General features: G+C 45.6%; 1 protein-coding gene across 1 annotated transcript in view; it reads left to right on the top strand.

Annotated features, from left to right (window-relative positions):
- Nucleotides 1–26,870, top strand: part of syne1a (spectrin repeat containing, nuclear envelope 1a) — a 106,325-nt gene that overhangs the window by 77,982 nt on the left and 1,473 nt on the right. Inside the window, exons 98-144 of the mRNA XM_062412002.1 lie at nucleotides 1,422–1,613; nucleotides 2,264–2,395; nucleotides 2,493–2,593; nucleotides 2,734–2,884; nucleotides 2,981–3,109; nucleotides 3,209–3,382; nucleotides 3,535–3,750; nucleotides 3,862–3,963; nucleotides 4,044–4,163; nucleotides 4,264–4,464; nucleotides 4,565–4,738; nucleotides 4,848–4,979; nucleotides 5,109–5,305; nucleotides 5,403–5,535; nucleotides 5,625–5,807; nucleotides 5,938–6,087; nucleotides 6,192–6,368; nucleotides 6,491–6,802; nucleotides 6,904–7,074; nucleotides 7,221–7,354; nucleotides 7,452–7,656; nucleotides 8,465–8,647; nucleotides 8,792–8,938; nucleotides 9,082–9,236; nucleotides 9,678–9,825; nucleotides 9,915–10,009; nucleotides 10,106–10,340; nucleotides 10,649–10,843; nucleotides 11,971–12,096; nucleotides 13,261–13,416; nucleotides 13,825–13,983; nucleotides 14,077–14,243; nucleotides 16,885–17,047; nucleotides 17,605–17,792; nucleotides 17,995–18,145; nucleotides 18,697–18,879; nucleotides 19,006–19,143; nucleotides 19,509–19,700; nucleotides 20,119–20,419; nucleotides 21,770–21,903; nucleotides 22,164–22,290; nucleotides 22,396–22,607; nucleotides 23,103–23,309; nucleotides 23,664–23,792; nucleotides 24,372–24,641; nucleotides 24,750–24,839; nucleotides 25,440–25,498. Coding sequence (XP_062267986.1) covers nucleotides 1,422–1,613; nucleotides 2,264–2,395; nucleotides 2,493–2,593; nucleotides 2,734–2,884; nucleotides 2,981–3,109; nucleotides 3,209–3,382; nucleotides 3,535–3,750; nucleotides 3,862–3,963; nucleotides 4,044–4,163; nucleotides 4,264–4,464; nucleotides 4,565–4,738; nucleotides 4,848–4,979; nucleotides 5,109–5,305; nucleotides 5,403–5,535; nucleotides 5,625–5,807; nucleotides 5,938–6,087; nucleotides 6,192–6,368; nucleotides 6,491–6,802; nucleotides 6,904–7,074; nucleotides 7,221–7,354; nucleotides 7,452–7,656; nucleotides 8,465–8,647; nucleotides 8,792–8,938; nucleotides 9,082–9,236; nucleotides 9,678–9,825; nucleotides 9,915–10,009; nucleotides 10,106–10,340; nucleotides 10,649–10,843; nucleotides 11,971–12,096; nucleotides 13,261–13,416; nucleotides 13,825–13,983; nucleotides 14,077–14,243; nucleotides 16,885–17,047; nucleotides 17,605–17,792; nucleotides 17,995–18,145; nucleotides 18,697–18,879; nucleotides 19,006–19,143; nucleotides 19,509–19,700; nucleotides 20,119–20,419; nucleotides 21,770–21,903; nucleotides 22,164–22,290; nucleotides 22,396–22,607; nucleotides 23,103–23,309; nucleotides 23,664–23,792; nucleotides 24,372–24,641; nucleotides 24,750–24,839; nucleotides 25,440–25,498 — 7,796 coding nt within the window. The remainder of the gene's footprint in view (nucleotides 1–1,421; nucleotides 1,614–2,263; nucleotides 2,396–2,492; nucleotides 2,594–2,733; nucleotides 2,885–2,980; nucleotides 3,110–3,208; nucleotides 3,383–3,534; nucleotides 3,751–3,861; nucleotides 3,964–4,043; nucleotides 4,164–4,263; nucleotides 4,465–4,564; nucleotides 4,739–4,847; nucleotides 4,980–5,108; nucleotides 5,306–5,402; nucleotides 5,536–5,624; nucleotides 5,808–5,937; nucleotides 6,088–6,191; nucleotides 6,369–6,490; nucleotides 6,803–6,903; nucleotides 7,075–7,220; nucleotides 7,355–7,451; nucleotides 7,657–8,464; nucleotides 8,648–8,791; nucleotides 8,939–9,081; nucleotides 9,237–9,677; nucleotides 9,826–9,914; nucleotides 10,010–10,105; nucleotides 10,341–10,648; nucleotides 10,844–11,970; nucleotides 12,097–13,260; nucleotides 13,417–13,824; nucleotides 13,984–14,076; nucleotides 14,244–16,884; nucleotides 17,048–17,604; nucleotides 17,793–17,994; nucleotides 18,146–18,696; nucleotides 18,880–19,005; nucleotides 19,144–19,508; nucleotides 19,701–20,118; nucleotides 20,420–21,769; nucleotides 21,904–22,163; nucleotides 22,291–22,395; nucleotides 22,608–23,102; nucleotides 23,310–23,663; nucleotides 23,793–24,371; nucleotides 24,642–24,749; nucleotides 24,840–25,439; nucleotides 25,499–26,870) is intronic.

Below are 26,870 nucleotides of genomic sequence, written 5' to 3'. Positions count from 1 at the left end.
GATTTTAAATTTTTTTGGTCACAGTGTTCAGTTTACAGTAGTGTCATCAGAAACCTCAGGGCTTTTTAAACCAGGACAATGTCTTTTTATGGAAGTGATTAATATCCTGATGCTAGCCTTTAATTCTGTCCCCGACTTTATGTGCACATAGTTTGGGAAATTGATTAAGAACTGAATAAACTTTAAATCAGTTAGTGTCATTCTTAATATGATTATAAAACACACCCTTTTTGTGAAAAATAGGGGACAGGACATCTTGAGGACCTAATTTGATGTAAATAAACATTCAACCTGTAATCATTTGTACTTTGACGGTTGTAATTTGCCCCTCCGCAGTAACAGTACATGTTCTGTGGCTCTGTCAAAGGAAATCCGTGTTTGAATGTGTTTTGTAGCAGGTGGGAAACAGTAAGCTGATTATAGCTTAATATGGCTCCTGTCAAGCTCAGACCTTAAGGTCCAGCCAATGTAGATAATCATCTTCAGTGAGTGTAGAATATTCAATATAGATCCTCTAGAAGGGGTAACATGTGAGAAACGACATAAGGTTAAAGAGAGAGAGGGAGAGAGAGAGAGAGAGAGAGGGGAAATGATGTGGACACAATTCAGTTTTTTGATAGAGGGCAAAAAGAAAACAAAGAACAGTTTAACAAAGTTTTCTGTGGTAAGAAACTACTGAGACAACAGATTTTCTCCACCTTCCCACCACAGGACACGGGGAAAACTTTGAATAGAGGGAAAATAGATATATTTGTCTCTCTGCATTGTTGTGGAGAGTTCTCCGTAGTGAATTGCCAAGGGCTCTTGTCGCCCTGTATGAATTAGGGGGATACAACCCTACTCCCCCTCTTTTCCACGTCCATACAATTCTGCCACCTTTCACAAACAGTCCGGACAACTCACTCTTTCACTTTTCTTTCTCTTCTAAAGAAATGTGGGAGGTGAGTGAGGGAAGTCTGCGCAAAAGAAATTGAAAAGAGACAGGCTTGAAAAAAATGGAATAACCGCTAACTACCTCAGACGCAGCTCCGCTTTCTGGAGTGAACAAAATTATCAAATCAACAAAAGAAATATCAGACAAACACTTAATTGCTATCTGGCTCTAAACCACTCACATAAGTTGTATGTTTTTTACTCTCGGGATGCAAAACACACATGATAGATCCTGAGAAAATACTGACTACAGCCTTATAATAGAGAAAGGACAACACCAAAAATGCTGAATACCAATGTAATATTATTACTGTGTGATTTGAAAACTATAGATCTCTGAAATATAACAACTTTATTATAAAAATAATCATATAATTATTATTATTACCCAATCGGTTGTCAGCTGTAACTGAAAGTTATATGAAAAAGTTTTCCTCTGCTCTTGATTACACCGTTTCTGAGTTTGCCTCGTGCCCCTGCTTCTCCAGAACATGCTGTTTGAGATCGAGCAGAAGGTGTCGTACTTGTCGGAGCTGTCCGTGCACAGTGAGAGTCTGCTGATGGAGGGCCGGGGGGAGACCAAGGGGGAGGCGGAGCAGCTCACCTTCAAACTGCACTCCCTCAAAGATAGCCTCATGGAGCTGCAGCAGATGCTACAGGACAAACAGGTGGACATACAGGTGAGGGACGAGGTCACGCAGGGTTTCTTTTCCTCCGCCACCCTCTCTTGTTCTGTGCATTTTCCTTCCTCCCTGCCCCTGTGTCTCTCCTGTTGTGCTGTGCAATGCATTGTGCTGCATTGGTTAAAGCATCAATGGTAGTATTGTGCAAACACTAAAGGCCACGGCATGCTTCTTCATAGAAGTCCACTGTTTTCCACCATGGAACAACAAGAGCCTGTGTGTCTCACAATGGGCCCTTAGACACCAGACAAAAGGCTGCCACCTCATCACATGCTCACACTAAATGCACTGCATCAGGTGTGTTTCTGATGACACGGTGGTTTGACCTATTTGCTTTATGTCCCATTAAAGTAGATTACCTTAGAAAAAACTTTTACTAATAGATAGTGACATTCTTTTTTAACTAAATCACTTTACAATACAAAAACTACAGTAGCTCTATGAGCCAGTTAAAAGCAATTCCAGGATGATAAATTGAATATAATAATGTCATCTTATATTGTTGATGTCTCCAGTGGACTTCAGTAAATGAAATGGACGTCACAAAGTGGATTTACTTAACTGCAGCTGCATTCCATTCTCTGATCTCCAAAAAACTTCATTAGCCCGGTCTCAAAGAACAAAAACTGCTTCTGTCTGTCTCCTAGGGTTCATTGCAGGAGCAGGAGGACAGTGAGCCGGACTCATCTCTGTCCCAGAGTCCTAATGTCCAGGATTGGTTGTCTCAGGCCCGGTCAACACGCACGCAGCAACAACACGAGAACATGCTGCGGCAGAGAGTAAGCTCCAAATACTCTCCAGGACAATGAAATCAATTGCGAAACAGTAAAATGTACATCTTTATTAATGAATCTAATGTAAATCCGGTATTTTTAGGAGCTACAGATTCAGGTCGCTGAACAGAGGCGGCTGCTTCAGTCTGTGGCAAGTGTTGGGGAAGAGTTACTCAACCAACAGACCACACCCAACGGGGACAGGTACTTTTTTCTCCTCTGTTGAATATGCACACGTTACAATTAAAGCTGGATAATAATCTAAATACACTGGGACCTCTTGATAAAGCAACTCTCCAGGGACCAGATTTAAGTCTGACAAAACGCTCGTCTCCCTTCCACAGCGAGGTGTCCATCCCAGGGGGAATGTTGCTGGAGACGGAGATGTTGTCTCCTTTGGATCAGCTGAGGCAGCGCTGGGAAAACCTGAATAAAGATCAGAGCACAAAGCTGCAGCTCTCTCTTAACACCCTGGAACAGGACCAACTCAGCCCGGTACAAGTCGATTTGTTCTTTTGGGTTTGTCTTTCGCTCTTGTTTTCTCACAATATCACTCATATTTGAACCCTCGTATGACGCTTTCGTGTGCAGGTCGTCCACCGGTCCCGTCTGTCCAGTCCCAGCATGGTGTTCAGAGCCGAGTCTGGCAGCCAGGACATTCACTCTCCCAGAGCTCTGTTTGAGGCCTGCAGCCAGACTCTGGAGAGAATCGCCCAAGAGGTGACACCTTCCTTTTTCACTTTGTTTGTAGATTTCCTGGCAATTCTTTGTCTTCAGTCACAGACGTCTTACTAAACATTTACTATTTATTCCTCACAGGCCGCGGGTAGTGACAGTAATCTGGCAGTGTCTTTTGGAGGGGTGACAGTCCAGCAGGATCTGTATAGTGCAGTTTCAGGAGCCTCTTTCTGGCTGGATGCTGCAGAGAATCAGCTGCTGTCTGGTCCTGTGCTGCTACTCGAGGACACAGAGACGCAGCTCACCAGTCTAGAGGTGAGTGGAAACAAACACACCGATCGGCTTTATTATTTACACTTACAGAAATATATATTATAAGACTTGTAAACTGTCAACCGACAAAACAATTCAAGCGTTATTGAACAGAACATACTCTCTGGGTTACTGACCTGAACTCCTCTGCTCAGGGTTTGAATAAACAGCTGAAGGAGATGACCAGGGAGGTGAACCAGTGCAGAGACCTGCTGGGCGGAGGAGCAGGCCGGCTGTGTGGAGTCGAGGAGCAGGCTCTGATGGAGGACACCCTGGAGGGTCTGCAGGAGAGGATGGGCCTGCTGGACTCCACCCTGGAGCAGCACTGTGACACCATGAGAGACAGGCTGCAGGAACACTCATCTTTCCAGGTGTTAAAGCTAGACTTCTGCACCACCTGAGTGATTTATATCAAGCTAGGGATGTGATTGCATTTTTTTTTCTGCCTGCATCTTAACATTGCTTTTTCTTGTCTTTGCCAGAATGAACTGAGGATGCTGTTCACGGCTTTGAGTGAAAGTAAACACCAGCTGCTGCAAAAGATGGCGGGGAGTGCAGACAGACCTGCATCCAAACAGATCGAGGTAGGATACGGACCAAAACGAATACACAAATATTTAAAGTGTATTTAAAAAGCTTGACTGATTGTGCTGCTCCTTTGTAGGCGTTATCAGAAGTGGAGGACAGTCTGAGGGAGTTTGAGCAGAGAGTGAGTGAGCTGAAAACCAGGGCAGAAGGACTCCAGTCTGAACAAACCTCTAATCAGGAACTACTCAAACTACAGGTAATATCAAGTTAATAATGGAACTCAAACATTTTCCCCAAGGTCATACCATCCCAACATTGTTATACTCAGTGACCGACATATTGCTGGTTTTGTGTAGGATGCATACGAGGAGCTGGTGCTGATGGTGGGCTCCAGACGTAGCAGCCTTAACCACGGCTTGTCCCTCAAGGCCCAGTATGAGGCTGCACTTCATGACCTCACTGACCTGGTGGACACCGCTCAGGACAAGATGGCTGCTGACCAGAAGATGACAGTGGCCTCCGTCATAGAGGTCCAGATGTTACTGGACAAACACAAAGTAAGGAGGGGGTTGAACTGGAGTGGCATGCATTTTAATTGCCAAACTGTAAGTTTGTTGATTCCTCTCCTCTTTAACTTTGTGTCCTTGTCTGCTCCAGGAGTTCTTTCAGGGTCTGGAATGCCATATGATCCTCACCCAGACATTTTACAGTAAAGTGTCCAGTCTGGTGGCACTGAGGGAGAGCCAGGCCCTGGAGGAGACCATGGCTTTAGCCCATAATGTGCTCAAACAGGCCCACAGGAGGGGAGTGGAGCTGGAGGGCATATTGGAGGTGGGAGTTACTGATTAAAATCCAATAGAAGAGATTATATCACATATATCAGAAACGTTAAAAACCGGTGGGAATATGAAGTTATAATTTCTCTCTCTCTATCTGACAGTCATGGAGCAGGCTTGTTGAAGACTACCAGGCTCTGTGTAGACAGCTGGAGGCTGTGGAGTGCAGCATCCCCACTGTGGGTCTGGTAGAGGAGACAGAGGAGAGACTCGCTGAAAGGATCAGTCTCTATCAGGTAGGACACGTACCACAGTCTCTTCAAGATGTCCCCTGATTTTACCCTGAAAGCTGCAGTCAGGCATTCGTGTCCAAGTATAGAATTTGGAATCGGTCAACTTCATCTGTCTTTCCTTCTGTCCTCCAGCGTCTGAAGGCCAGCCTGACGGAGCATCAGCCCCAGCTCTACCAGGTTCATGAGGAGGGCAAGAGGCTTCTGCTGTCTGTTGGCTGCTCAGACTTGGAGAACCAGCTCACACAACTTGGAGATCACTGGCTCTCCTCCACCACCAAGGTCAACAAGGAGCTGCACCGCCTCGACTCGACGCTCAAACACTGGAGCAGGTCACTAGTCCTTCATATGATTTGTCAGCGTGATACCTTGCGTCTGAATACTTCTGTCAGAACTAAATAAATATTTTCTGGTGAATATTAATTTCAGGTACCAGAGTGAGTCGGCAGAGTTGAGCCACTGGTTGCAGTCGGCCCTGGACCGGCTCGAGTTCTGGACAGCCCAGTCAGTGACAGTGCCTCAGGAGCTGGAGACTGTCAGAGACCACCTCTATGCCTTCCTGGTTAGTCTGGTTATCACCTCACACTATTCTGATCATTCCAATGAAGGTAAGGTTTAATAACAACTTCTCTAAACCTCTGTTTCTGATAGGAGTTTTCCAAGGAGGTGGATGCCAAATCGTCTCTGCGTTCTTCTGTGCTAAGCACGGGCAACCAGCTTCTGCGATTGAAAAGAGTAGATACCGCTGGTCTGAGGACAGCCCTTGGCCATATCGACACTCAATGGGCTGAGCTGCTGACTCATATTCCTGTTGTACAAGAGAAGCTACACCAGGTCTGTTGCATGGTTTCTTCATCAAGGATTTTTATTTTTTATTTTTATAATAATATTCTTTTGGCTATTTCACTTCAGTTGAGGCGTGACATATTAGATGATGGTGTATTTTGGCTGTTTGCGCCCTCAGCTGCAGATGGAGAAGCTGGCATCTCGGCACGCCATCACAGAGCTGATGAGCTGGATCTCCCTCATGGAGAACATCATAGACAAGGACCAGGATAAGATCATGGGAGCGGTCGGCTCGGAGGTGGTCCAGAACTTCTTGCAGAAGTATAAGGTACAAAACCGACATGTTATATATCAAAAAGTTTAATAACAGCCTTTAGCTCTCTTTTCTCTTCCTCATCACAGCTTCATGATGCCTCTGTTTGTATTTCGCAGGGTTTCCGCATCGATCTGACGTGTAAGCAGCTGACTGTAGACTTTGTGAACCAGTCTGTGCTGCAGATCAGCAGTCAGGACGTGGAGGGGAAGCGTAGTGTCAAAACCGACTTTGCTGAGAATCTGGGAGTCATGAATAGAAGGTGGCAAATACTGCAGGGACTTATAACTGTAAAGGTAATGATTCACTTACATAGCAATTAAGAATTTAATCCGAAAATTTTACGTGTATTTTTGCGTTTTCTGCACATATTCTTAGTTTACCATAGTTAAATTGTTGTGAATTGTTTGTCTTTTAGATTCAGTTATTGGAAGGACTTTTGGAAGGTTGGTCAGAGCATGAAAACGGAGTCCAGGCTCTGAAAACCTGGCTCACACTCCAGGAGGAGAAACTAAAGAAGAGACACAGGATAGAGGATGTAGCATCGGTGCAGAATGCACTGAAAGACTGTCAGGAGTTGGAAGAATTGGTGAGAGAGAAAGAGAAGGATCTAGAGAAAGCAGAGGAACGAGGAAACGCTCTCATTCGGGATAAGAAAGGAGCAGCCTGTTCTGTCGTCAAGGAGACCCTCAAAGGACTGAACGAGTCCTGGGCTCACTTGGACCACATGGTGAGCTTCTTGGATCCCCAAGACTCGTAGTTGTTGCCCAGATCCGTATTGCAATGCGCTTGAAGGCAATTAAACATCTCGTCTCCCGTCCTATCTAACAGATATGTCAGATGAAGGTCAGTCTGCGGTCAGTGCTGGAGCAGTGGACGCTGTATCGGAGAGCCTCAGAGGAGATCATTGGTTACCTGATGGAGGGGATCTACTCGGTGTCCAGGCTGCGCCTCCTTAACGGGTCTCTAGAGGCAGTGCAGCAGCAGGTGGAGAACTTGGAGGTGAGGAGGGCGGAAACACATTTAAAAACATTTCAACAGTTTAATAGTGAATAAAGTCATCTTAAAGGTATTTCACCCAGTGGCTGCCTGTGCACGGAGAATTTAATGAATTTGAAATCATTTTTGTGGATGTCTGTATTTTAAAGAACCTGCAGGAGGAGATGAACAAACAGGAGAGCAGTCTGAGGAAATTTGGCTCCGTGACACACCAGCTACTGACAGAGTGCCACCCGTCTGTGGCTGAAACACTCAACAGGGCCCTGCGGGACGTCAACATGAGGTATAGCGGTGACAAATACGCATCTCTGAGCGGCCTTAAATCAAACACCTGAGCTCCAAGTGTGCTGTAACTTCTTCCTTTGCCTCTTTTGCTGCAGGTGGAACCGCCTGTTGGAGCAGATCTCAGAGCAGCTGAGGAGCAGTAAGGCCTTGTTGGGCCTGTGGCAACGTTACAAGACATTGTACGGCCAATGTGTGGCAGCAGTGCAGAAACAGGAAGGGCATGCTGATCGCTTGCTGAAGAGTGCCACAGATAAGGAGATCTCAGAGGAGGAGAGCAGTGCCTGGATAAAGGACTGCGATGTGAGTATATGGGAGGATTTAATGTTGTGATGATAGTTATTACCTCTCGATACTCAGGTTCAGTGGTGGTTCATTAACAAGTCCACGTCTTTGTGGTTTAAAATACACATTTTTCCTAATACTGTAACTAAAAGCTAGAAAACCCTGAAAACCCTGCATCCCTGAGTCTCCTCTGTTTTCTAAGATCTAGTGAACAAGCTTCTGAAAAGCTTGTCAGCTCACTATGAGGATCCACAAAGCCTCTTTCCCCTCTGCAGAATACCAAATTGCACCCTGTCCTTTTGTTTGCTTGAATGTAGTCACACAGCACAACCTAACAAAAGCTTTTTGAGAGTGGGGCTGCAACGGAAGAGACAGGCCCCTGATTTACACTACAGGGGTCCCCCTCCTAGGCTTGTAGGGCCATGCTGTGCCATGTCTAGAGAAACACTCCTAACACTGTAAGCAGACAGCCATATTAACCCAGGATCACGAATGCAAACTGTCTCCGGACACTGAGTGGTTAAGAATTCAGTGTTCTTTTGAGCTGAGCGGAAACCACAGAGCACACCACGCTGGTTTTACTAATCCTGAATGAATTTAGAGAAATGGAAATTCAGCAAAAAGGGTTGAATGGTCCTCTTTGAGTTTGGAAAAAATATAACCATGTTTTGATAAATCTAACCTTTTCAAACCCACTGGATTCCCGGAAACGAATGGAAACATGACAGTTTCTCCTGAATCCAGACATCTCTTCTTACAAATTCAAATATTCCTCCTGTGCACAGGCTTTCAGTGACTGTGCTCCTAACCTGAGTCTCTGTTGCAGGTTTGCCTTTGCCACCAGGCTGCAGTGCAGGAGTCGCTCCAGAAGCTGCAGGCTTTAGGGGAACAGCTGAAGAGCCAAGTCGACGCCTCCTCCGCTGCAGCCCTCCAGTCAGATCACCTGTTACTCACACATCGTCTGGCAACGCTGGAGCACGCCCTTCACAGGCAGCAGGAAGTACTGCAGGTAGGACAGCAGAATTACAAACATGTTCTCTCTCAAACACACAGTTTCTCTTTTCTACATACAACCCTGATACGAGGAAAGAGATGTGATTGGTTCAGTGTCCTTTCTCTGACTTCATGTCTTTCTCTGTCTGACTGCTCCTAGTCCGGATCTCAGTCCTGTGACAGTTTCAGAGAGCAGTTGGAAACACTGATGCAAAACAGTGAGGAGGCTGAGGCGGTGCTGAAGGAGTCGGACACGGTCGGCTCGCCGGATCTCACTGTGGTCCAGTCACGTATGGAAAAACTGAAGGTACAGAAACAGGCAGTTGTCTATGCTATTGATTTTTTCTCTGCTCTTACTAAGATTGTATTCTCTCTCCATTGCCTTTAATTCATCTGAAAGCAAAACATGTTTGAGCTTAAACTGAAAAATGTCTGACACTGTATTTCCAGGTTCACCTGTTGAAGTTGAGCAGTCTGTCTCCCGACCTGGAGCGGGTGAACGAGCTGGTGTACAGATTACCAGTCAGTGACAGAGATATCAAACAGCTGCAGAGTCTCAACAGAGCCTGGGCCGCTCACTGCGCTCACCTCACTGAGAGGTTCAGGTACCTAGAGCCGCCATACTTTACATGTTGGTAAACCTGTGCTCTGTAATGAATATTACAAGAAAGGGATTGTGGTTTTATCTCTATATCATCAACCACAAAGAATGCTGCTGGTAATGTCAGTGAGTAATTAACAAAAAGCCTTTTAACTTACCTATAAATTATCAAGTTAAATTGTGAAATGTTTCCTTTCACCATGAGAATCTGCAGCAGATGTTAAATAAATAATGAATAATATGCAGCTCAGGTCAGGGTAGCTACACTGGCATTGAACCTATGTGTAAAATGTGAAAGCTAATATAATAATAATAAACTAAAACATATAAACTTATATATTAAAGTTGATTAATTACTAATCTTAATCTTATTTCACTTAATGTTGTCTCTTAATCCTAATCCTAATGTTGAGGCTGTGTGTGACCTCCCTCCGTCCCTCCACAGTAAGCTCCAGGCGGTTTTGCTCCAGCAGCAGAGCTTCCTGCAGAAGTGCGAGGCCTGGATGGACTTCCTGTCTCAGACCGAGCTGAAGCTGGCCGCTGAGATTTCAGGCAATAGTCAGAGTCTGCTGGAGCAGCAGCGAGACCACGAGGTCAGCCAAGCATTGAAAAGCATCAGTATGATAACTGCTGTGCTTCTATATAGAGCACTGTTATTTAATATATTCACGTGTCCTTGCAGTTGTTCCAGGCAGAAATGTTTAGCAGGCAACAGATTCTCTACTCCATCATCAGTGACGGTCATCGTATGTTGGACCAGGGACTAACGGATGACAGGTTGGCACATGAATGCAGAAGACACACAGTCTTATTTAACAATGCATTAAGGAGTGAGCAGCATAGACACCGTTCTCCCTCCTGTCCCACTCACAGAGACGACTTCAGCGTGAAACTGGCCTTACTGAGCAACCAGTGGCAGTGCATAGTGCGGCGGGCCCAGCAGCGGAGAGGCATCATCGACAGCCTGGTCCGCCAGTGGCAGAACTACCGGGAGATGGCGGAGAAGCTGCAGCGGTGGCTCCAGGAAGTCAACCATGACTCAGATGTTCAACAGCCAGGAGAAGCGGTGGCCCTGCAGCAGGCCAGGAACCTGTTAGATCAGATACAGGTCGGTTATAGTGATCAATCGCAATAGTAATTAACATTAGTTTCAGGTACTATGTATGGAAGGCAGGTTATATTAGCTTTGGGCTCAGTGAGTGACACCTTTACTTCACCCTGAACTTTTAATACTTGTTTGCATTTTAAATAATTAATTATACTGCAGATACTCTTCACAAACATTCACCATGAATAAACTCTCGATCAATTTTCATCTAAACCCTGCTCTAATGAACCCTCACCCTTCCCCAACTCTAGACTCCCTTAGTTAAACTGCACCCCCTCTGCCTTTTGTCTCTGTCTGTGCTCCTCCAGCTGAGGGAGCGAGTGCTGCAGAGGCAGCAGGGCGGCTACATCCTCACTGTGGAGGCCGGCAGGAGCCTGCTGCTCTCGGCCGATGCCAGGGCGGAGTCCACCCTGCAGACCGAGCTGATGGAGATTCAGGAGAGGTGGAGGCACGCCCACCACCGCCTGGATCAGCAGAGGAGGGCGCTACACAGCCTGCTCAAGGTGAGACAAAACCTCACCTCGGACAATTTTGTCTTTATGTAAGGACTTGGTTATTTTTTTAAAGGACTATTAGCGTTATATGAAGGCAGTTTGTGAGATTCAAAATACAGTGGATCAACCAAAGGTGTTCTGTGAGACAGCCTTTACTCGTTGGAGCACAGAGTCTGTGTTGCAGGCTGAGTTGTCTCCAACATGCTGCAGTGTGAAGGTGCGTGTGAAGGGCAGAGGCTCATCTGAGCCCTCGATGACGTCAGTGCACGATAATAAAACCAGGTTATCACGTGAATTATTTAAAGTTGCACCTTAAGTCCGGAGACTAAGTAGAGGATAGAGATGGAACAAACTCTTTTCTGTCCTAAGATAATGACCATATGTGCATGCATCCTCTGCACACTGAAGACAAAATATGGAAAATTAACAGGGATAAAAGTGGCAGCCCAGAGGACAGATCCACATATGCCACACACACACACACACACACACACACACACACACACACACAGACTGTGCAGGCTGTGCAGTGAGCTGTAATGATTTGAAACCAGTGAGGTAGAATTTACATGCTGAGATAGTGCCGTGTTTTAAAGAGACAGGGTGACGCATTTCAAAAGATCCGTCCTGGAGTTTAAGGTTTTTACCAAAGGTGGTTCTCTCTTCGTTTTCCCTTAATGTTCTTCCCTTACGGATCATTTTCTCTTCTGTTCTCTCCCCGTCCTTTCGTCTTTTTCCATGACTCTTGCTTCAGGTATTCTCGTGTCTTAAAATATAACTCTGTTTTATCCAGAGCTTCATCATCACTCAGACTCTAAAAATAGCTGTAATCTGTTGCCCTTTGGAGCCGAACCTCCCTCCTTTGTTATGAAGCTGTAAATTCTTATTCCTGGTCGATGGATTTTTGCTGTGTCACTCTGTCTCACAGTGTCGCTTTAGAGGCTCAGAGCAAAGTGCGCTATCTATGGCATGGTAATGGCCTGACTGCAGCCTGGGATAGACGCGTGTGTGTGTGTGTGTTTGTTAGCTATTCACACTGTCACTGCTGCCACTGCAGGAAGGATTTATAGAGTCTGCAGTGTGTGTGTTTGTGTTTGTGTGTATTTTATGCTCTAATTCTTATTCTGTGTGTGTAGAACTGGGAGCGATGTGAGAAAGGCATAGATGCGTCACTGGAGAAGCTGCGGGCCTTCAAGAAGAAGCTGTCTCTGCCACTGCCTGATCACCATGAGGAGCTACACTCAGAGCAGATCAGATGCAAGGTAATACACACTGACACACACACACCTAATTGCCTAATTGATTGCATTAGTACATAGATACTCCTTCACTCATATGATTCGCATTAACATTCTCAATCTCACATGCGCTCTCTCTCGCTCTCTCTCTCTCTCTGTCTCTCTCTCTCTCTCTCTCTCTCTCTCTATCTCTCTTGCACACTCAGACACACACACACACACACACACACACACACAGACTTGTCCCCTCTATCCCCTAAATCTTGCTGCCAGGATAAACAGACAGACGGCAGACAGAAACAAAACAAAAACAAACAATCTGTTCCTATTAGCTGCTGTATCATTGTTTGACCTTGTTTGTTTGGTTTGAGGACTATTGGTGTTTATTTTAAATCATCTTTTAAAGTCTTATTTCCTGTATAGTCGAAAAGGAAAAATGTGTTTATTAAAAAAACACATCATTCAGGCTCAAGCGGAAATAATACCAGGATGTTTTCTTGAATGATCTTAGTTTTTGCAAACCTCTGCACTCTGTATGCATTCACGTTGCATGGATGATACGTCCCCAGCTCCTTTGGGAGGAGGAGGAGGAGGAAGAGGGCAGTGAGAGTAGCTGCACAGAGTTATCATCAGCTGAGGAGAGGGGGGGGGGGGGGGGTGGGGAGAGAGAGAGAGAGAGAGAAATAGCAAAAGGCTGCGCGCGCATAAGAGGGAGTGAGTAGAGAGAGCATCCCCGCTTCCTGTGGGGGTGTATGCATAGATGTGTTTGTGTGTGTGTGTGTGTGTGTGTGAACAAGTGTGCACTTGCTTTTGTGTTGGGTAATTGAGACATTCTCCAGTTCCACAAATGATTATATCGCGGTGATGGAGGAGGAGGAGATGCAAGGTTAGATGGCTCTGCTACCTTATCCTGTCTTTAACCTTGACTGCAGCTGATAGTTTTTATTTTCTTTAACATGTTAACTGTTATTTTCATGGAGAAACCGTGTTTGTCTGTGGGACATGCCTTGTTGTAGTATTGAGTCAGTTTGTTGTTATGCTTTTCAACATCACTGTTTCGGAGGATGCAGCAGCTGCAGTCGAGCGTCACTGGTCCTGCTCTGTGATGTTCCTACTTCACCGTTTGTTTGTTAAGGAGAGAAAAGAAATCTCTCTTGGTCTGATTGTTGTCATGTCATGTGGACGCAGGAGCTGGGGAGCAGTGTGGAGGGCTGGACCGACGACCTCACGTCCATGTTCCTGCTGAGGGACTCCTTGGAGGGCGGGGTTAGTGCAGATGACATCACAGTCCTACAGGAACGCCTCCAGCTGCTACAGTGCCAGTGGGAGGAGGTCTGCCACCAGGTAAATACACACAGTAATCAGTGCATGTGCTTCTGATGATGACCAATACTCATAGCCCATTCATAACTCTGAGATGAAAAGAGACCATGTCTATGTTCAGAAAACTGGATCAGTGTGTATATTCTCATCCAGCTCCCATCCCCACTAGATAGACAAAGCTTACTTCTGTGGCTAGCATGAACAGAGTCGGTTTATGTTTTCGAGGCTGCCCCTGGATGTAATATTATCAATTATATAACTTCTCTGTCTTTCCTACAACAAAATTGCAAGATTTCATCACTTCATCTTTTCCATGTTTTGACTTTAATGTCCCTGTCTTACTTAATTCCTCTGCTTCTTATTTTCTGTCATATTCCTCCTCTAACTTTTCTCTTTTTCTCCTGTCCTCTCATCTTCAACACACCTCAGCTTTCCCTGCGCAAACAGCAAGTGAGCGAGAAGCTGAACGAGTGGGCCGTGTTCAATGAGAAGAACAAGGAGCTGTGCGAGTGGCTCACGCAGATGGAGAGCAAGGTCTCTCAGAATGGAGACATCAGCATCGGGGAGATGATCGAAAAACTGCGCAAGGTGACTTCAGCACAGCCCGCAACAAACACACATACATGAAGAGGCACAAAATGTAGAAATGCTAGAAACCCGACATATGTATTCCTCCTCCAGGATTATCAGGAGGAGATCGGCGTCGCTCAGGAGAACAAGCAGCAGCTGCAGGTCATGGGCGAGCGCCTGGCCAGGTCCAGCCAGGACAGCAAGGCGGCGGAGATCCAACACAAACTCGGCAAAGTCGGCGAACGCTGGCAACACCTGCTGGACCTCATCGCTGCCAGGTGGGTGCACAGGTCCTCTCATGGACAAGTGAAGAGTTTTGATTGATAAAAGAGTTTGTTTTGTGTCTGAGGCTGCAGAAGGGAAAGTTCCTAGTGAGCTGGAAACTAAATTTGAATTGTGTGGCACGTGTCCTGTGGGTAAACCGGGACAGGATCATTAAAAAAAGAGGAGAATCCTGTAGATTGCGTCGAACAGCAGTTGTTTGGATGGAAGAACAGAGGTGATGCTTGAGTCCATGTGAACGAAAGAAGCACAAATATGAAACTGAAAGGTATTCATCGGTGTTCCCACTTGACCCCACGCACCCCACTCATGTGTATCACTCCTCCTGGTGGAGAAGGGTTTGAGTGTTTGAAGCGATGCCTTGGCCTGGCCCCGTTTTCCGTGGTTTCCCTCCTGACGCTCCGGCACACGTGACGGGGAACTTATTTTCCCACAGTGCTGCTGAGGCATTTCCTGACCCCTCTGTGGTGTCAGTGGGGAGTCCGCTCAGTGAAGCTGCAAATCAAGCCGTGAAGTCACATTCCTCGACACTGCTCCGCTTCTCTCCTCTGTAACCTTCTGCCTTTTTGTCACTGCGGACTCCGGAACCAGTCTGATCCGGACCGAGTCCAACTGAAACTAGTTGGAGTTGTCGTGTTGCTTTAAAGTGACCAAACCATGACTCTCTCTGCCTCAGATCCCCCTCCCCCTCCGGCTTTTACCCGACTGTTGCCCTCTGGGACTGTCCTGGGGGGGGGAGAAAGAGAGGGCAGGCAGTGTGTGACCTCATACAGACAGCTGCACGCTCTTTGTCTCTCATCCGTCCATTAAAAAAAAAAAACAAGGATTGAGATTTTGCAGCTGTTAAGGAGCACATTTTTTCTTAAAATCTTGTGTCAGAATTCATCCACATTATTTCAGAGTTTTTATTTTCTTACGAAACAAGTATTAGATTTTGATTCTCCGGTAAACATGTTTTATTGGAAAGATTTTTTGCTCGTGCACTCTCCTTCGAGGTTTCCTCACATGCATGGAGCCTGCAGCCTTTGCTCCTGTTTGCGCTCCCTCCATGTGTGTTGTGTATGTGTGTGTGTGTGTGTGTGTGTGTGTGGTGTCTGATATTCCAACACAGACCAGCTCTGCAGCACATGCCTCTGACTGTAAGTCTCCTTTTAGAAACAGCAGCACTTGTCACTCTGAGACACACACACACACACTCGCGCCGGCTTCTCTTTTTTTCTACTTTGGAGAGCAACAGTTGATAAGTCACAGTTGTGCCGCCCCCCCCACTACCTGCCGGCCCTCCCCTCTCTGCACAGACAGTTTTAGAAAAAGTCCAGTGTGGCTGTGGAGCTCGCAGACGAAAGTGGAGAGTGTTTTGGATCGATACAGATACGTTTTCCCGGCTTTAACGGCGTCTTTGGGAATTCTGCAACCCCCCCCCCCATGGTTTTGGATTTAGGGACGGATAACATGGCAGGATGCCCGAGCGAGGACTATCTGCCAGACTGCGACTGCGATGTCAACAGGCAGGACAAGCTTGAGAATTTGAACTTGATTTCTAACATAGTGCCGGTGTACATTCACCAGAGTTGCCTCATGGTGTGTTGTTTAAATGAGTGTGTGTTCCCAGCATAGTGTGTATATACAGTCACATGTGGCAGCACAATAACTTCAACACAGTTCAGACAATAGCAGATGTCAGTGTGAGTAGAGCATCATTGTCTTACTATGGTAACCACAGGCCGGATGCAATGAAGCTGTACAACCCTGTAAAACATGCAAATGAAAACAAACACTTACCAATAATAATTAGATAAGATTAGTGATTTAGTAGGCCACTACGTTTGCATTCGATAACATGTAAAGTGATATCTTCCCCTATAATGTAACAATCAAACTTCTGTGTCCCACTACAATTTGTTGTGTTACCATGCAGCAGTTAACACTTTGCTGAGACCACTTCATTCAGTCCTGTAACACTGAGTATATAAAGTGGAGCTCACCTGCTGAATGTGTCTATTGTTATTAGATTCATTTTACCAAGGTTTGTTCATGTCATTATAAAACAGCCACCGCCCTCATCTCCTCAAGTTCTGACCACTGCATCGTTTTGCAGGGTGAGGCTTTAAATGTCGAGCTGGTGTGTGAGCTCCACGTTGGTTGGTTCAAACATGATTCACATATTATGAATTTGCAGTCGACAAGTGGAAATGTTGGCAGATCCCAAATGGTTCCCAGTTGTTGTGTTGGGGTCAGATAAGGTTTCATCGAAAAGTAAAATCTGCACAGATCTGAAATAATTCTGGTGCTCGTGTTATGCTTCTGCTCTGTTTGGGTAAACATGTGACAAATTAGTATTTTGTCTCCACGCCATGGATGATTCAGGGTGATCGCTGTGGTATTTAGACTCTGAAATGTTTTTCTGTTCATTCTTGCTTCAAATTGACAACTAGATTTAAAGATGTCTGTTCTGCTTTTGTGTTGATTACATGCTAATGTTGTTTGCAGCAAAAAGCAACAGAGATGAACAAAGAAATAAGACAATTTAGATCCTTTTAATTTGATTTGATTTACTGGCAAATTGTTATTGTTTACATTTGCCCCATGCATTGACAGTGACGCTAACTTCCTCTCTGACTTTGTGTTTCCAAACAGGGTCAAGAAGCTGAAGGAGACCTTGGTGGCGGTGCAGCAGTTAGATAAAAACATGAGCAGCTTGCGTTCCTGGCTGGCTCACATCGAGACAGAGCTGTCCAGGCCCATCGTCTACGACACGTGTGACGACCAGGAGATCCAGAGGAAACTCAACCAGCAGCAGGTGAGTGCAAACACACACACAAACACACACACACACACACATACACACACACACACACACCATCCTGGGCTACACATTTGCATCATCTCACCAACATGTGGTAACAACATCCTGTCGTGTACAAATACTGTATGAACCCTCTGAGATAGAATAACCCTCACAGGGACAAACAAGCACAGAGGCACATTGTATACAAGTGTGTACTTTTCCGTAAATCATACATGTTATTAGAAATAAAAAAGAACAGTATGACTAACACAGAGTCGGTGGAAAATGAGAAACACTGGAGCTCCTGAGGATATCGTAGCATGACTCATGCATTCATCCCTGCTGTTTGTTTAACACTAGCCTACAGTGGGTGTCAGGGAACTTCCTGCTGCCGAGACGCTGCTCTAAGTCTGGACTCTCCAGGACACGAGCATTCAGTAGGGAGACATCTGATCAACTGCAGCCGGGCAGAAGAAATCTAATCACAGCCTCTTTGCAACTGGGAGCGACAGTGGTTTAAGTGAAATTTAGAGAAATTCATAATTTCTGTTATTCTCTATGTTTTCCAGGAGCTGCAGAGGGACATAGAGAAACACAGCACGGGTGTGGCGTCCGTGCTGAACCTGTGTGAAGTTCTGCTCCACGACTGCGACGCCTGCTCCACGGAGACAGAGTGTGACTCCATCCAGCAGGCGACCAGAGGGCTGGACCGACGCTGGAGGAACATCTGCGCCATGTCCATGGAGAGGAGGCTCAAGTCAGTGCCACTTGGATAAAAGCAGACCTATATATACTGTGTTTATATACATGCACTGTCGGTAAAACCATGTTGGCCAGTGCTATTTTAGTTTGTGTGTTACATCATACATACCAATCATCACAGACTTATTTATATACAGTACATATATGTATATCATTCAGGAAGATATAGCCGTGACATGAGAGATTTTTCTTTGCAGAATTGAGGAGACGTGGAGGTTGTGGCAGAAGTTCCTGGATGATTACTCCAGGTTTGAAGAATGGCTGAAGACCTCAGAAAGAACAGCAGCTCTACCCAACTCCTCTGGAGTTCTTTATACTGTCGCCAAGGAGGAGCTGAAGAAGTTTGAGGTGCGTTTATTTTACTTTTACTATCAAACTATGGAGTAGAAAAACTGTTTACATGAAGAAATATCTGAATTAGCAAATTTCATGAGTGAGAAAAATTAACCCTGAGCCAAAGATACGTCTGGTTTTAAATGCAATATGTGCATTATTTAAAGTTTTAAAATTTCTTCTGCACAACATTTGAATTTCTCCTTTGAGCAGAATAAACCTCAGGTCAGAGAAAGTCTCTGCAGGGTAGAGGAAACAGAGAAGTGTCATGTTACTGGAGCTCATGCACTGGTCTGCTCAGCTGCTGGAGTCCATCACTGGGCACGTGCACATTCCTGGAGGCTCACTGCTCGGGTCCAGGCGAGCAGTGAGCCACCAGCAGCTGCCCTGCTTGTGCCTGATCACAAAGCTCATTTCAGCTCGACATAATATTTCATAAAATCTCAGCTGTAGTTTTTATTAACTTATTGTTTTCTTTGCACATGCATGGGAGAAATGTTTGAAGTGGGGAAAGGAAGGGTCTTATTCCGAGTTTTAATTTGAGAGTTCATTTGTTTTCATCTCAGGCCTTCCAGCGTCAGGTGCAGGAGTGTCTGACCCAACTGGAGCTCATCAACAAACAGTACCGTCGTCTGGCCCGCGAGAACCGCACAGACTCCTCCTGCTGCCTCCGAGGAATGGTGCATGATGGGAACAAGCGGTGGGACAACCTGCAGAAGAGGGTGGCTGCCATCCTACGCAGACTCAGGGTAATGTCACCTTGGATGTTGGCTCGAACCATCTGAATTTAGCAAAAGACATTGTGAAATACTGATGTGATTTACTATTCTATTTCTTTTTATTTATTTCTTATTTGTCTGGTTGTGTTTCTGCAGCACTTCATCAGCCAGAGAGAAGAGTTTGAGACGGCCCGAGACAGCATCCTGGTGTGGCTGACGGAGATGGACCTGCAGCTCACCAACATAGAGCACTTCTCCGAGTGTGACATACAGGCCAAGATAAAACAGCTCAGGGTGAGAAGGAGAAACACACTGTGTGAAGATGAGATTCAAGATGCAATGCAATGAAGCATGTGGATTTGAAAAAGTCCTTTGCGGAAACTAGTAGATCGATTAATTAATTAATAACCAGAAATTAATAAATGTAGGGACTTATCAAGTAATCATATACTGGTTAAAATTCCTCAAATGCAAATATTTGATTTTTTCTTTTTAACTATCTGTAGGCTTCGTGCTGAGCTTGCTAATGAAAACTTTCTCTTGTTTTATTAATTTGATTGATTTATGCAAAACAACAATCAGTAGATATGTCCGTAGTGAGAATGACCGTTGCATGGCGTCCTCCTTCACCCTGACCCCCTGCTGTGTGCGTATCACAGGCGTTCCAGCAGGAGATCTACCTGAACACGGGGAAGATCGAGCTGGTGTTCAGACAGGGCGAAGCTCTGATCGAGAAGAGTGAGCCTCTGGACGCGGCCGTCATCGAGGAGGAGCTGGAGGAGCTGCAGAGATACTGCCAGGAGGTGTTCGGACGAGTCGACCGATACTACAAGAAACTCACGCGTCTGCCTGTGAGTACAGACGGCACAGACGCACAGTCATGCAGCTAAAAAAAGAGTCAATGCAAATGAGTCTCACTATGAGTAAGAAGTGAAACTGTGCAGAGACGTGAAGGTAAACAGTTGACTCCGGGAATTCACAGCACTTGGTAAACACCTAACGAAATGTAGACCACAGCTGTCCTCCTTCACTTCCTGTGACACAGTGAAAACATGTGTCACACATAGTTTCCCACTAACAGATGGTCAGGAGCAGAACACAAAGTCATGTAATGTGAATACATGAGACACACACACACTCACCACCCAGTGTTTCACAACCTATAATCTCACACTTCTCAGTTACACACAGTTTACAGTGTCTGACGCTGCATTTTCTTCTCTTGCTTGCCTCATTCATCTGTTCTTCTCCATGGTCCTTCTCTCCCAGCTCGCTGACGATGAGCTGGACGGTTCCGACATGGAGGAAGGCGCCGACCTCTCGGAGCTCCAGTGGGGCGACTCCTCTTTGCCCCAGACTTCCAGCCGCCAAGCCACGGGCACGACCGCTCTCATTCGGGCCGACCGCTCTGGCCGGGACACTCCAGCCAGCGTGGACTCCATCCCGCTGGAGTGGGACCACGACTACGACCTGAGCAGAGGTCTGGAGAGCCCTGGAGGACGAGGGGACAGGAGCAGAGGGCAGGAGGAGGAGGACGGCTATCTGAGGACGGATGTCACGGTGCTGTCAGGTTGGTCTGACTTTACAAACTGTTTGATGGACAATCGGCTTCATGTGTATGTGCTGAATTCTTATGGATGTAACTAAGAGATGTTTTTGTTTTGTATCTAAGTCCTTTTTCTCAAATGTTTGCGTTGAAGATTTAATTTGATGACTATAGATAAAACCATGTCATTGTGGAATTTGTGAATTAGTTATTTTATTTTAATTCAGTTTCTAGGATTACTGAGAGTCTTAATTGGCTTAATATTCAAATATATCCACAGGCAAAATAAATAGCAACAAACAAATGTTGTTTACGACAAATGAATGAATATTTACTTGGATTCAGAAATTGATTCAAATATACTATTGTCTATAGTATATTCTTTAATATATAGCAGCTCTCATTTAATCAATTGCTGTTTTTTAAAGATAATTTGTGTGATCTGAAATTAAGATTTGGGGTTAATAGAATTGATTAGAGAGGTTTTGATTATGAGGAAATAATCATTGTTCCTTGTTAATTGTTGGAAATAACATGACACTCACTCTGCCATTAGAAAATATAAATTATAGAGCAAAATATTATTAAACAAGCATATATATTCCCAATATTGTTGAGTGTTAACACGGCACATCTTTTCGAATAATGGCAGTAAAGTCCTTGATTTCTAAAGATCGGTGGCCAGTTATGTTATATCGATATTTAAAAACCTATATATAAGCCTTGATGAGAAACCAGTACAAGTCTTGAAAAGTAGAAACTCACATCAACATGTTCCAAACAGGGCTGAGATTGAGTTAGAAATCCAGGTCTGGTGTGAGGTGTGAATCTTACTAGATGAGTGGAGATATCACCTTTAGTCGTGCCCACAGTGTAACCCGTGTGTTGTGTGTCTCTATTCCCAGATGTAGTTATCCCAGAGAGCCCAGAGGCCTATATAAAACTGACTGAGAACACACTGAAATCCTCCTCTGGTAGGAAACAGCAGCTGAGTGGCGCTGCACCCGCATGAGTGACAAGAGCATGAACTTCAACTAAAACTGACTTTTTCTAACAGAGGTCTATCACCGCACTTGGAAACCTCATCAAAGTTGCATGTCCCGTCATCTCCTCACAAAGATCAAACCATTGCATGCTGAGCTCTTGCACACTAAGACTGTGTAACTTTGTGTTTCCATTTTGTCCAATTCACCTCTAATATCACAGTTTAATGTTTTTAAACGTATTTCTTTGGAGACTTTGCTGTTATTTTGCATTTCAGACTAATGCATGCCATCCCAGCACCAGTCCGCACCATCTCCTCACTAATAAAACCTCAGTCATTAAAAGCTTTATGGTCCCAGTTCTCCTGACTCTCTTGTGGCCTGTGTGCAGGTGAGCCAGGTCAGCTGGAGGCCAGTCTGAGGCAGCTGGATCAGGCTCTGGACGCCGGACGCTATCACCTCCAGCAGAGAGAGGCCAGCGCCAGCCGCTCCAGCCCCGACGTCGACTCCACATACATGGGCTACGTGAGTCCTCCTCAGTCTGTGCCTTCAATAATTAAAAGATCCATGAATAAAATGGTCACGTTAAGAGACTTTTAGATTTTCACAATGGAAATGTTTTATGTGAAAACAGAAAAGAGCTAAGAAACTAGTTCAGCAACAAACACATTTTTTAACCCTTAAATAAATCATTTTTTTGTCTTGCATTAACTTAAGCCTATATAAACTGGTGTGTTTGTGACATGAATTCTACTTTGATGAAACTAAATACTTAACATTTACAGATGCGTCTGATGGGAGAGTGTCGAGGAAGTATAGACACAGTGAAGAGGACGGAGGAAGAGCTGACTGAAGACGAGGACGACATGCCGGGGCTCAACAACACCACCAACACAGACACTCAGAGTGCTGGTCAGTTAAACACACACCGACACCGACACCCACACACACACAAACGCACCCTTTCCTGTAAATACAGTGTGAGATACCTGGATCTGGGAACTGTTTTCCCTCCAGGTGTGATCGAGCGCTGGGAGCTGATCCAGGCTCAGTCCCTGAGCGAAAAGCACAGGCACAAACAGAACCTGCAGCAGTGGCAGCAGCTGATCTTGGACCTGCAGACCATGAGGGCCTGGCTGGGTCAGTCCGAGGCTGAGCTCAGGCAGCTGCGAGGGCTCCAGCTCAGCACCGACATACAAACCATCCAGCAGAGAATCAAGAAGCTCAAGGTCAGTCCCCCACGTGATCGACAGATACTATGTGTTTTTCTTTGACACTTATTTCTATGATAATTCATTTTTCTTAAAATTGCAGTTTCAGTTATTCTTGCTCATGCATGTAAGTCTGTGCACAGTGTAACTTTAGACACTTTACATGTAGTACAGTCGCTGTGCAGTCATTTTAAGCCACTGGCCTTGTTGTAATGTCCCACTCGAAGTGCTGGCAGCCGACAGTTTGTCCTTCAGCTCACCCGCACACATTCAATCACAAACACACACTCACTCCGGTTGTCGCTGCCTGTTAAAGCCTTATGGTAAGATATCACTGTTCTATAAATATCCCCCTCTGAAGCCTAAATATAATATTGAACTTGTTCCCACCACCTCCAGCCTAATCCTGCTGCACCCTGTCGGCGGCTCGTCTATTCTCAGCCTTCCTCTAGCACCGTGAAGTCTGCTCAGACACGCTCCAAATACTTTGCTCTCTGGCTTTTTGACTCTCAGGAGCTGCAGAAGGGGATGGATGCCCACAAGTCAGAGGTTCTGTCCATCAACCTGAGCAGCGCAGACTTCATCCAGGCGGAGCCCGACTCCGAGGAGGCGTGGGAGCTGAGGGACGGGCTGAAAGAGATGAACTCGCGCTGGGATCAGCTCGGCACCTCCCTGGAGGACTGGAGGCAGGAGCTGCAGAGGGCGCTGATGCAGTGCCAGGTACAAAAACACACCAACTCCAGGGAAGAGACTGTATTTTGGTTCCCTGTAATGTTGTACCTGCTTTTAGTGCAGAACACAACAAATATTCTATGAATAATTGGAACAGAATCACAGGAATGCTGCAACAAAGCAGATTTGAAAGTGTAAATTAAATCCATGCCATCTCTTGTGGTATTTAATCTCCTCATATTTTCCCATCTACATTTGAACATAATGTATCCAAAATTAAGATTAGATCTTTTGTGATTACCCCACAAACATTAATCAGAAAATATGAAGGAAGAGAGATAGAATCTAATCTCAGAAATACAAGCAGTAGCCCAGTGTAATTGACGTCAGGTTTTGTTTCAGGAGTTCCACGAGATGAGCCACGGTCTGCTGCTGTGGCTGGAGAACATCGACCGCAGGAGGAACCAGGTGGTGCCCATCCCTCCCAGAGCGGATCGCCAAACGCTACGAGCTCATCACAAAACCCTCACGGTACGTCTCTCTGCTACGAGCTCTGTGTGTTTTAGCCTTTATTTTTAAGTCACTGTCAATTGAATCACATTTTGTGCCTGAAGCTGGAACCAAACTAATGAATTTCAAGAACAATTGTAAGGATAAAGATGAGATATCTATCTAAATATAAATTGATTTGTTCACTGCTCCTTCCCGTAAACCCTTTGTCCCTTGAGGGGCATCAGGCTTCAACCATCTGCCTCCATCTGGGCCTGTCCAAGTGATTGTATGAGGACATCTGATCTCTAGCATCTTTCATGCAGAGATTCACCTAAAAATACTTCAAAAATATGACTTAGAGTAGCAAACTAAAAGAAAGATGGACGGCAACGTTTGATATTCCCTCAGAAAACCAGTTTTAAAAATACAAGTTAAAGGATCAGAAACAGGATCAGTAAAATATGGTGAAAATAGAGTAGTAAAGTAAAAAGTAGGAAACTGAACTGCAGTGACAGGTCTTTATTTTCTTAGTAAGAATTCCAACCAGAGGAATAACCCAGTATCTAGATAAACCCACAGAACACACACTAGCTGACCTCCTCCGTCTCTTCACCGCAGCAAATCAAGCGCGAGCTGCTGGACTCGCAGCAGAAGGTGTCGTCCCTTCAGGAGCTCTCGTCTCAGCTGCTGGTCAACACCAAGTCTCAGCCTCTGCTGCTGCAGACGCAGTCGCAGACGCCCGAGCAGCCGCAGCCGCAGGGCAGCGAGTGTCTGGAGGCGCAGGAGAAGGTGCACGTGATCTTCAACCGGCTGAGGCTGCTGCTGAGGGAGGTCAACTCAGACCTGGAGGGGCTGGAGAGGAGGCTGGGGGCCACGGAGACGCGGCAGGTCAGACGATAAAGAATACAGAGATAATGGATGATGGAATTCTTCCTCTCCATCAGTCGCGGGTTTATGTAGATCGTAGATACCGACTTGTTTTGATTTATTTTTCAGGATTTCTCACCGTTAGCCGCTGGCAAATCAGAAACCTGTGGGTCAGCTGCTCCAGTGTCAGAGGCGACGGCCGAGAGCCGCAGACGATTGGTAATGTTTTCTCTCATAACGTCCTCTGTGTTTATAAGACAGTAAATTAACGCCCCCTTCTCCCACATAGACGCCTCATAGATATCCCCTCTCTACTCCTTTATTTTGATGGTCAATATACATGTTTTTCCCTTCTGCTCAGCTAACATGTACATGGAAATCTTTACTTCAGCCCTCACTCCTCCCTTTCTTGAAATGTTTTTGCTTCCCCCTCCCCACCCCCACATCACGTTGATCTGTTTAAAAAATGTACAAGAAAACCTGGCTTTTCGTTTTCACACGATAAAGATGAGTAGATGGTATCTTAAGTTTTATCGTAAATAACTTATTTAATGTCTTAATCTTGTAACGTGACTTTTCAGGCGTTAAGTCTTGAGAAGCCAGATTTCTTGGTAAAGTCAATTTCACCATCATTGATTCTGCTGCTGCTCTTTGGTTGTCGATGATTCTCTCTCTAGCGATGTTATGTCTCTTTTTTATGTTTTTTTTTTTTTTTTTAATTCTCTCATCATGAAGCTTGGTCTTTATTTGCACTTGACTGAACCATTCTTTTCTTTCTTTTACCCCCCTCTCCCCCCCCCTGCTCATTACGCCGTACAGCCCCGAGGCAAAAGTAGTCAGGCCCACCGTGGACCCCCTGAGAGCGGCCCGCGCCACAGGTACCTCTCTCCTGGACTCTAGAAACGCGGGAGGATGATGGAACCAAAGCTACGCCTGATATCAGAACCTTTGATTTTCATTAGTTGAACTCATCGGAAAAAATTCAATTCACCAAAGCCAGCCGCAGTTTACTCATTGGACGGTTTTAACGAATCAATCCTAAGGCTTGGTAGCTCAGTTTTACATGATCCTCCCTCACTCTAGAGACCATGTAACCAGCTCTTAAACGAGTGGGGACTCGCCTTCACCAGGCCGCTCCCCTTCTCCTTTAAATGTTTGATTTCACTGCTTCTCTTTGCCTTGCTTCTTTTTCCAACGGCATCATGAAACGTTGCCTGGTCCCACTTGTTTGCTTCTCCCTTCTCAGAGGGACCCTGTAGAACCCTCCTCGCCCGCTAGATGGCGTTATCTGACTCCCAGTGACTTCCCCCCTCAGCACTGGCTCTGTTTTCCTTTCTCCTGTTTCAGTCTCTCCAGAGATTTAAAGCGGGAAACGATGCTTTAGCTCCTGAGGCTTTTTTCTACCTTCTACTTTAACTCCCACTTTGTTTTCCTTCCAGACCATTAGACTCACTCCCCTCTGACTGTGTCCTCCCTGATTCAACTGCCCTTGAATCAGAAAACCAAATACAACAACAAAAAAAAACTAGTCTCACCACGAGTGTTTGAATCACACTCTAATAAATTGAAATCTAACAGAGCAGGAGAGGTCGCCGGGCCTTAAAGCACAAGCTCCATACTATGTAAACAGACAGTCTGTACAGACAAAGGAGGACTGAATGAAATAAGCTGCAGGACGAGCGTGGGGGGTGTCGGGCTTGTCTGACCTTCCTCCAGCCGCAGTGAGGATGAGTTAAGAACATGCTGTCCCCCCCCCTCCAGTCTTGGCTCTAGCGGAGACGATCTCCAGAGATGCATTTGGCATCTCTCCTGCTCCTGTTGGGAATGAGACGTGGCATTGAACTCTCACACACTGGGCACTAAACCCAGAGCGTTTTCCAACCCCCCCCCCCCCCCCCCCCCCAGTGAGACCCGGTCGGCTACTTACAAAATGCTTGTGTTTAAATCTCTTCTTTAAGTGTGTTTGTGCCTGTTATGTGTGTGTGTGTGTCTGTCTGTGTTTGACTTTGTGACTCTTGTCTTTCCTCCTCCGGCTGGATCCGGGTCTATTTGCTGCATTTTTTTCTTTCCTTCCTGTTAATTGTTTGTCGTGTGTTAATTATTTTGCCTGACATGAGTAAAATAGTATTTGCAAACATCAGAAAACAGTGAAAAGTGCTCATCTCAGTTCCCCACAGCCTCATGTTGATCCTTTCTTTCTGATTCAGGCCCCTGGGGTTGGAGCATTTTTCACTGAGGAACCTCCCATTG

This window comes from Platichthys flesus, chromosome 18, assembly GCF_949316205.1.
Source record: "Platichthys flesus chromosome 18, fPlaFle2.1, whole genome shotgun sequence".
Taxonomy (NCBI): Eukaryota; Metazoa; Chordata; class Actinopteri; order Pleuronectiformes; family Pleuronectidae; genus Platichthys; species Platichthys flesus.
The sequence above is the reverse complement of the archived record's forward strand: the minus strand, read 5'-3'. Positions and strand labels throughout refer to the sequence as shown.